Consider the following 10,153-nt stretch of genomic DNA (forward strand, 5'->3'; position numbering starts at 1 on the left):
CTCTCAGGATGGGGGGTGAGGGTGCCCTCCCTTGGTTTAACTTATGAAAATAGAAAAGACCCTGACTCAGTTTCCCCTGGTGGAGGGAGGCCCCCATACCCGGCTTCCCTCAGGAAGCAGGTGCTTCTGGCTCCTTTACCCCTGCCCCTTAGTTTCCCTGCAGGCTCCAGGTGTCAGGCCCCGACTCCGTGTCCCTGGGAAGGGGCCTGGCTCCATCTCCTCGCTGTAGGGAAGCAGACCTTCCCTGGTGAGGACAGGATGTGGGCTTGTGCTGACCCTTGTCTCCTTCTCATTTCAGACCTCTTCCCCCTCATCTTCCCCGCGGGTAAGTGGGCCATCCTTTCTCAGTGGGTTGGGACGAGCTCCCCAGGGCCAGGGGCAATGGGGTCAGCCATCTGATGGGGGTTGGCCCGCGTGTCCCCCACAGAGCCGGCCCAGGCCTCCGGTCCCTACGTGGAGATCATCGAGCAGCCCAAGCAGCGGGGCATGCGCTTTCGCTACAAGTGTGAGGGCCGCTCAGCAGGCAGTATCCCAGGCGAGAGGAGCACAGATACCACCAAGACCCACCCTACCATCAAGGTCAGCACAGCGCCCGGGTGGGGGACATAGAGTCAGTATGGGAGGGACTTGCGTTCAGGCCCACACAGTCTGTGTCTGGGAGGTGAGTCTGGAATTTCTGAGCCTCTAGGGTTCTCTCTGTACTTTGGACAGATCAATGGTTACACGGGGCCAGGGACAGTCCGCATTTCCCTGGTGACCAAGGACCCCCCTCACCGGCCTCACCCCCATGAGCTTGTGGGGAAAGACTGCCGGGATGGCTTCTATGAGGCTGAGCTCTGCCCGGACCGCTGCATCCACAGGTGAGCTTGTCATGGGTGGCAGGGGTGGTGGTGAGACGGAAGGCGGAGAGGCGGGGCAGTTGTGTAGCTGTTACAGTGTTACTCCTTTCTGGAGGGAGGGCAGAATTCCTCACTCCTTGCTCTGTCCCCAGCTCTGCAAGCAGATTCCTTTGTCTTGAAATTGTCTGTGTCTCCTCTCAAGCGGAGAGGAGCTCCTTGTGAGCTCCATGGAAAAGGAATGGGTCCCTGCTCACCTCTGAACCCCTAACCCCTGTGGCTGGAAAGGCGAGTCACTCAGTGTCACATCTCTCATAGCGAGAAAGAAAACCACTGAACCACCAGTCTCCCCTGAAGCTTACATACTAGTTGACAGAGGCAGGCCATAAATAAATATACAAATAACTAAACAAGATACTGTTAGGGAGTCACCATTTCATTGATGAAAATAAAGCAGTAATAGTTTGGAAGAAGAGCCCGAGGTGGGGGAGGCGAAGGAGCCGGTCTCATTCCTTTGGATTGGGAGGTCAGAAGGGCCTCTCGCAGGTAAGACCTAAATGTGGGAAAGCAGAGAAGCACCGAAGGAACACGCCCAGCAGAATGAACGGGTGCAAAAGCCTTTGAAGTGGGAATGAGTTTCATGTGTTTGGAGAAGGGAAAGAAGCCCCTGTGGCAGAGGTTAGGGAGCCGGCAGGGACTGCAGCTGGGGCCAGGTGCCAGGGCACAGGGCCTTGTCAGCCAGAGTAGGGAGTGGCTTTCATGGTGGCATATGGTTGGGGACCATTCAAGGGGCTTAAGCACGAAGTGCTCACCTGGCGAGTGGGTGGGGGAGAACGGGCAGAGTGGGCAAGGCAGGAGGGCCCATGCTCTTCTGGAGACAGTGGGACTGATGCCCCGGGGGGCCTCAGCTTCCAGAACCTGGGGATCCAGTGTGTAAAGAAGCGGGACCTGGAGCAGGCCATCAGTCAGCGCATCCAGACCAACAACAACCCCTTCCAAGGTGAGGGCGGCGGCGGCAAAGGCCTGGGCCTGCCTGGAGCACCTCCAGCCTCTGTCGCCCCCTGAGGCCACCTTCCCCTCATCTGTCCCTCGCTGGCCAAGACCCACAGTACAGATGGAATCTTGCTGTTTACCACTGGGGAAAGAGACCCGGAGAGGGGACATAGGGAACGTGGCATCCAGGGTCACAAGTGGAGTCAGTGATGGGTCTAGAACCGTCTCTTCCTCCTCTTCTAGGGCTCCTACCGTTTCACATGCCCTCAAACAGCCCTCCCAACCCAGAGCTCACCCCTGCACACACACACATCCCGCTCCATCCCCTGCCTAGGCTCACCTGACCATCTCTTTTTCTGGCAGTTCCTGTAGAAGAGCAGCGTGGGGACTACGACCTGAATGCTGTCCGGCTCTGCTTCCAGGTGACAGTGCGGGACCCGGCAGGCAGGCCCCTACGCCTGTCGCCTGCCCTCTCTCATCCCATCTTTGACAACCGTGAGTGGCCAGGGAGCTGCAGGCAGGGAGGAGGGGTGGACCTGTGAGGAGGAAGTGGGGGCGGGCACGGGGGCCTGCAAAAGTTGCTCTGGCTTCGTCCGGTCATCCAGCAGATTCGTCATCTCCTCTGTGCCCAGAACTGTGCTGGCTGGAGAGACGAGGCAAAGAAGACCCAGAGCTGCCCTCGAGGTGCAGCTTCCAGGCTGGCAGGGAGTCAGATGGGAGACGGGCATTTCCAATACGTGATGAGAGGGTGGTATGCCCAGAACTGTACTGATGACTCCAGGAAATGAACTCCCAGAAATGAGATAATGTTAGAGAGTAATAATTCAATGATGAAAGCTCACAGGAAGTTCACAGATGAATTGGGCTGACGTAGATCAACTGCAGTCTTTAATTAAGTAGCCAGCAGGATGAGTGAAAATAAAAGGCCTTTGGAGCCCCGAGGCCCGGAAACCAGGATGAACCGGGGGGTCAGGAGGGAAGGGTTCATTGCCAGGGTGGGTATGAATGGGCCTTGAAGATTACTTGGGTCAGGTGGAGAAAGAGGAGTTGTGATCCCCTTAGTTCACATTGGACTGTGAGCTCCGTGAGGGCAGAGACGTTTAGGTTTTGTGCGTGGTTATATGCTTCAGGCCTAGAACAGAGCTGGGGACAGAGTAGGTGCTAGTAGGTAAACAGTTGCTAAATTGGTTGAGGTGAGGAGCCAGTGGGAATGGTCGGACCTTGGCTGCAGAGGTACAGTCAGCAAGCTCTGGACAGCCTTGGCTCTGGGCTGGGCAGGAGCCTTGCATTTCCTGCAGGTCAGCCCAGGAGACCTCCGGTGGTTCAGGGCTTCCTTCCTTATTCCCACACCCTCAGGCGCCCCCAACACTGCCGAGCTCAAGATCTGCCGAGTGAATCGGAACTCTGGGAGCTGCCTTGGGGGGGATGAGATCTTCCTGCTGTGTGACAAGGTGCAGAAAGGTACATACCTGGGAGGAGGGCTGTGCTCTTTGGATCAGCAGGTGAAGGGCAGGGCTGAGCAGACATGGGGTGAGTGTCAGGGAACTGGTGTAGACACTCCCCCAACACCTTGGGGACAGTAGGGCGATGTATGTCCAGAGATAAGTAGCAGCAGTTGTAGGGGGTGGCGGGCTGGGTGAGCTGAGCACGGTGACCCATGAAGCCACCCCATCTCTGGCAGAGGATATCGAGGTGTATTTCACGGGACCAGGCTGGGAGGCCCGAGGCTCCTTTTCACAAGCTGATGTGCACCGGCAAGTGGCCATTGTGTTCCGGACGCCCCCCTACGCGGACCCCAGCCTGCAGGCCCCCGTGCGCGTCTCCATGCAGCTGCGGCGGCCTTCCGATCGGGAGCTCAGCGAACCCATGGAATTCCAGTACTTGCCAGACACAGGTACCCAGCTGGGGAGGGTAGCAGCAGGGCTGTTGGGCTCCAGCCAATGGGAGTGAGGCCAGGCCTGGATGTGGCAGCTGTAGGTGAGGGTCAGAAGCTGGAGTCGGGCAGGGATTTACACAGTAATCAGATTATCTTTCTTGCCTCATTTAATAGTAACGATACCCAAGACTTACTGAGCTCTTATTACAGGCATGGCCCTATTCCAGGCATATCAGCGAATTACCTGATTTTATTCTCTAATGAACCTTTTGAGGTGGGAGTAAGCATCTAACCTGCCTGAGGTCACATACTCAGTGAGTCGGCAGACCCAGACCTCATCTGAACCCAAGCCATCTGGCTCCAGGGTCCTGTTGCCACACCGGATCTCTCTTATCACTACCACACAGCCATGGTTTGGTCAAGGCTTTCGGGTATCTGATCAAATAGGAATAGCCGGAGTGATCCTTTATTCAAAGTCCGTCATCCAGCCTGAGAGTGTTTCCTGCCCTGGGAACTGTCTAATAGAGTCTAGAAAACAACCCCCAAACGGCCATCAGTTCATTCCACACATAATCACTGAGTGTCCACTTGGTGCCAGGGCCTGTGCCAGGTAATCTGAATACAAAAATGAATAAGACATGTGCCCTGCTCTTTGGAAGCTCAGGCACATGAGGACACACATGCAAAACAGAGCCTTAAGTTACAGAGTAACGTGCGAAATGGAGGTGTGTGCAAAATACCGTGGGAGCTGGAGCCGGCTGCGTGGAGGAGTTGCCATTTGAGTTGGAGAAAGACCCAGAAGTGCATTTTCTAGGCAGGTGGCGCAGCATCTGGAAGGGCACGGGTGTTGGAGGGTGCCCGGCACAGCACGTCTGGGAACAGCTTCGAGGTGGGAGCTGATGTGGGCGGTGAGCAGGCCCCGGCAGGAGGGCTGGTTTTCTTTGTTTGTTTTGTTTTGTTTTTGGCTGTGCCACATGGCATGTGGGATCTTAGTTCCCAACCAGGGATCAAACCCTCGCCCCCTGCAGTGGAGCTGCAGAGTCTTAACCACTGGATTGCCAGGGAAGCCCCAGAAGGGCCTTGAAGGTTAGACTCTAGGCATTCATCCACGGTTGCATCCTAAGGCAGTGGGGAGCCACCAAAGGTTTCTGAGCAGAGAAGTGACATGAGCAGATCTGGAAGCTCGCTTTGGCAGCAGCGTGCAGAGGATCTGAGATGGGGAGACTCGGGGTGGGGAGGCCATTTTGGAAGATGTTTTGGTCATCCTGGGAGAGGAGGTGCCATATGAACCTTGCAGAGGGAGTGCAAAGCGAGATGATCTCACCTACTGCTGGCCTCCTCGGGGACTCTCAGCCCCACGGGCCCTTTGCGTACAACACACAGCAAGCCCAGTCCCCCTCAGGACCAGTGTTCTAGCTGTTGCCTCTGCTTGGAATGCTCGGCGCCCAGATCTTCACGCGATGGGCTCACACCAGTGCTTCCCTGGACACCTTTAAACTAGATTCCTTGATCTTCTGGTGGTGTTACATCACCCTGTGCCTCTCCCTCAGAGCTGCTATCACTTGTATGTGGTTGTGTCTTCGCCCCTCTGTCATCAGGATGTCAACTTTGGGAGCAGGAACCTTGTCTGCTTACTCAGGGCCATATCCCAGTGGCTCAAACGGAGGCTGGCATGTAGTAGGTGCTTGGTAAATATGTGTCTAGGGGCTGAATGGTAGGGAATGAGAAAGAGGAAGATGCTGAGGATGTGTCCAAGGTTTGGGGACAGGGCAGAGAGGTAGGGAGGGAACACAGAAGGGGAAAGAACCAGAACCAGGTGTTTGAGGTGAGATGATGAGGTTGGCTTTGGACTGTTGGCGTCGAGTCCTTTGGGGTTATCCAAGTGCAGCAGTAGTTAGAAAGTTCTGAAAGCTCCAGACTGAACTCTGAAACCATCAGAGAGAAGATTAAGAGTCTGTTGAAGTCTTAAGCTGGTCTGTCATGCCTGGGCTGCCCCAGAGAGCAGAGGGCACAGTGCCAGGCCTGATCAAGGCTGGAGGGGAACAGGGATGTCAGCTGTGCCCCTGACTTGGGAGTACCTGTGTGGCCTTCAGAGGGCAGATTGAGCTAACAGAGGTCTTCTCACAAAGCCATGGCATTCTTAAAATTGTTTTGTTTTGTTTTGGCGGCGTTGGGTCTTCGTTGCTGCGTGCGGGCTTTCTCTAGTTGCAGCGAGCAGGGGCTACTCTTTTTTTTTGCTTTTTTTTTTGCGGTACGCAGGCCTCTCACTGTTGTGGTCTCTCCCGTTGCGGAGCACAGGCTCCAGACGCGCAGCCTCAGTGGCCATGGCTCATGGGCCCAGCCGCTCCACGGCACGTGGGATCTTCCCGTGTGGGATCTTCCCGGACCAGGGCACGAACCCGCGTCCCCTGCCTCAGCAGGCGGACTCAACCACTGCGCCACCAGGGAAGCCCGGGGCTGCTCTTCATTGCGGTGCGCGGGCTTCTCACTGTGGTGGCTTCTCTTGTTGCGGAGCACAGGCTCTAGGCAGCACGCTGGCTTCAGTAGTTGTGGCACATGGGTTCAGTAGTTGTGGCTTACGGGCTCTAGAGTGCAGGCTCAGTAGTTGTGGGGCACGCACTTAGTTGCTCCGCAGCACGTGGGATCTTCCCGGACCTGGGATCAAACCCGTGTCCCCTGCATTGGCAGGCGGGTTCTTAACCACTGCGCCACCAGGGAAGTCCCCGTTCTTATAATTGTTGAGTGTCACAGAGTCACACAGCTCTTCTCATTCGCTGAGAAGGTTTGGAGAAAGGGTCTTCGGGAAGTTTGTCCCATCACCTACCTCCCAAGGGTCCTTTGAGAGCTTTGGGGGTCCAGCTGGGGAGAGTAAGACCTGCTTTTCTCCATTACTTTCCCAGATGATCGTCACCGGATTGAGGAGAAACGCAAAAGGACGTATGAGACCTTTAAAAGCATCATGAAAAAGAGCCCTTTCAATGGTAAGAGGGGCAGTGGGAGAATTAGAGAGAAGGCGGGGGAAGGGGGACCTTGGGCGCCATGAACTGACCCAGGCTTCGCCTCACAGGACCCACCGACCACCGGCCTCCGACCCGGCGCATCGCTGTGCCTTCCCGCAGCTCAACTTCCGTCCCCAAGCCACGTAAGGATTTCCTTAAGGTTGCCCCACCAGAACTATAGGCTCAAATCTGTTCAGTGCGTGGTTTAGACCCATTCTGGGAGGGAGATGAGCAGTCAGTCTCAGCAGCAGACATCTGAAGGCTGCTCTCTGTTGGGCTCCTGTTTCTCAGGGCCTGAGGCCTAGTTGCCTGTGTCACAGCCATCAGGGAAGCAGTGAAGATGCAGATTCCTGGGCCCCTAATAGACCTGTGGAATCAGAGGCTCTGGAGGTGTGGCCCAGGAACCAGCAACCTCTTGGGGATGAGAACCCCTATGCCAGTTAAACCCCACGTTGGAGACCTTGAGATACAGAAGTTTCAAAAATGCACAGTCTCTGCCCTCAGCTCTCCATTGAAGTGGGGCAACAAAAAAAATCACCTCTAAAGTAGCAAAACGTGGCTCAAAGAAGAATGACGGCCCCCTGCTTACTGGGTGTTGCTTGGGCCCAGGCCCACTCAGTGCTTGGTCTTTCAGCTGTATGATGAGGCTTCGCCAGCTCTGAAAGCATCCCTTCCTCTGAAAGGCTGTGAGAGTTTTGTGGGCTAGGGTAGACAGGGAATGCTCCAAGGAGTGGAGGCTAGAACTGGACCTTACAGGCGAGGTCAGATTCGATTAAGAGGAGGGTGCTAGGGTGCTGGCCGTGACCGCACAGAGAAGGACTGATCCTAAGCAGTCTTGACAGCAGCTGGGGTCCAGAGGCTGGGGTGGGCCTCTGAGGCTTTCTGTGACCCCTGCCTCTCTGTTTCTCTTTCCAGCTCCCCAGCCCTATCCCTTTACACCATCTCTCAGCACCATCAACTTTGAGGAGTTCTCCCCCATGGTCTTTCCTTCTGGGCAGATCCCAAGCCAGACCTCGGCCTTGGCACCGGCCCCTGCCCTAGTCCTGGCCCAGGCCCCAGCCCCTGCGCCAGCCATGGCATCAGCCCTGGCCCAGGCCCCAGCCCCTGGCCCAGTCCTAGCCCCAGGCCTTGCTCAGGCTGTGACCCCACCTGCCCCCAAGACTAACCCGGCTGGGGAAGGGACACTGACAGAGGCTCTGCTGCAGCTGCAGTTTGATGCTGATGAAGACCTGGGGGCCCTGCTCGGCAATAGCACAGATCCAGCCGTGTTCACAGACCTGGCATCCGTCGACAACTCTGAGTTTCAGCAGCTGCTGAACCAGGGTGTACCCATGGCCCCCCATACAGCTGAGCCCATGCTGATGGAGTACCCCGAGGCTATAACTCGTCTGGTGACAGGGTCCCAGAGGCCCCCTGACCCAGCTCCCACTCCCCTGGGAGCCTCTGGCCTCACCAACGGCCTCCTCTCAGGGGATGAAGACTTCTCCTCCATTGCAGACATGGACTTCTCAGCCCTTCTGAGTCAGATCAGCTCCTAAAGGGCAGGGACCTGCCCTGCCCTGCCCAGAGCACTGGGTTGCAAGCCCTCCCAAAGCAAGCACTTACGGATTCTGGGGGGGGGGTGTGTGTGTGTGTTCTCCAGCTGCCCCCTACTTCTTTGGGTGATGTCTTTCTGGGGAGGGGGGTGCATTTTATTCTTCTATTGGCAGTAGCTATCTCTCTCTTTTTGGAGGTGCTTAAGCAGAAGCATTAACTTCTCTGGAAAGGGGAGAGCTGGGAAAACTCAAACTCTTCCTTCCCTTATCCTGATATTCAGCTCCAGTCTCTATAGGGAATTCTGGGGTCCCTCAACCCCACCCTCCAGCTTCTAGTACTCTCCTAGAGAGAGGGACAGGCTGGAGCTATGGCCTTTGAGGCCACAAAGCCTTATTACCAAGTGTCTGCCTCAAATCGTGGGTTCACTTACACCTTGAGCCAAAATAATGCCCCTGTTACCAGCCCCTGGGTGGTGCTGGCGTTCTTTGTGCCTAACCACCAGCATTTGAGAGGCTGGCCTTCCTACCCTGCAGAGGGCTCTGCCAGCTCTTTCCTTGCTGGGCTGTGGTTGAAGGGAACTGGTGGGATAGCACTGGCCTTCTCCAGGATCCAGGGAGGTTCTCTCTCAGACTGCTCTGTTCCCCCTTTTCTCAAGTGCCTTAGTAGTAGGGCGAGTTGTTTGGAGGGTCAGGGGGAGAGCAGGCTGACTGCTCTCCAGTCAAAAGGCTCAGTTTTTAGTGAAGAATCAGAGCGTTTATAGACTATTGCTTTTTCTACTCTGAACTAATAAATTCATTGCCAAGCTGGCCAGAGATCTGCCTTCTTTCAGCAAACAGTCAGCACACTCTTTGCTGGTCATTTCAGGCTGGACGTTGGTGATACAGAGTTGGATGAATACGTTGCCATCCGGGAGCCTGCAGTCCGAGGATGCCTGTGGAAACCCCTGGATACCAGCCGGTGGATGAGAGCAGTCAGCCAGGGGGTGGGAGTGGGTGGAAGTGGGTGGAGGTCCCAGCCTAGTGAGAGCCCGGTAGGGCCCAGCAGCTGTGGGGATGGAGCATTTTCAGGAAGGGTTTCACAGAGGCCACGCTAGCTTCAGGTCTTACATCAACAGAGGAGGGTGGATCTCGCAGAGGGACTAGCCAGCGTTTGTAGGTGAGCGGGGTAAGAGAGACGACGTTGAAAGTTTCGATGGGGTCAGTCGGTGAAAGATCAAGAACGCGGGGCTAAGAGGTTTGGATTTCATCCCTTAAATGGATGAGGGAGTGTTTGCATGTGTTGGGGAAGGGGAGGTGCCAGGTAAAGGTCTGTGCTTTGACACCCTGCCCTGGGAGCACCGAGGAAATCTTAAATCCGAAGCCGCCGTTCCATCACCGCGCGCGCCCAGGAGTCCTCAACAAAAACAAATCGACTTCCAGAGGGACTAGAACTGGACGTACTTCCGGCTTGGCCCGACGCACGCGCAGTAAAGCAGGGTCGCCAGAGGCCGTGGCCCGCTAGGGCCCGCCGTCGCTAGTGCGCATGCGCAAGGATAGCAGTCTCCAATAGGGACGCCGGCTAATGCGCTTCAGGAAAACCCATCCTGAGGCCGGTGGCGTCGCAGGGTTTTGCGGGAGGGTGAAGGCAGGAGCAACCGGGTTTCAGTGGGACGTGCTGCAAATCTACCGAGTCCCCTGGGAACACAGTAGGCCCAGGGTGCAGACTCCGATGGACGGTGTCTACGAGGAACGATGCCAGCTGGCGGCGGAATGTTGGCGAACCGGAAAGCATCGAGCGAATCGTGCTTCGCTCCAGGCTCTTGGTCGGGGGGCAGGGTCTGAAGCAGGTGGACCACTCTGGGACCAGGCCAAGCTGTACTTACGCGCGAGGGGCGGAACCCGAGCATGGTGGCCAGGTCAGGACCCCAGCCAACC

The 10,153-nt window shown here is 56.4% G+C and overlaps 1 protein-coding gene across 1 annotated transcript; it reads left to right on the top strand.

Annotated features, from left to right (window-relative positions):
* Positions 1-243: 243 nt before the first annotated feature.
* Positions 244-9,048, top strand: RELA (RELA proto-oncogene, NF-kB subunit). The gene is made up of 10 exons (XM_024749085.1): positions 244-325; positions 428-579; positions 712-860; positions 1,745-1,836; positions 2,193-2,324; positions 3,186-3,290; positions 3,511-3,723; positions 6,606-6,686; positions 6,773-6,847; positions 7,620-9,048. The coding sequence occupies exons 1-10, from the start codon at positions 259-261 to the stop codon at positions 8,240-8,242; spliced, it is 1,689 nt and encodes a 562-aa protein (XP_024604853.1). The 5' UTR covers positions 244-258; the 3' UTR covers positions 8,243-9,048.
* The last annotated feature ends 1,105 nt before the right edge of the window (positions 9,049-10,153 follow it).

The sequence above is a fragment of the Neophocaena asiaeorientalis genome, unplaced genomic scaffold (assembly GCF_003031525.2).
Source record: "Neophocaena asiaeorientalis asiaeorientalis breed wild unplaced genomic scaffold, Neophocaena_asiaeorientalis_V1.1 scaffold43, whole genome shotgun sequence".
Taxonomy (NCBI): Eukaryota; Metazoa; Chordata; class Mammalia; order Artiodactyla; family Phocoenidae; genus Neophocaena; species Neophocaena asiaeorientalis.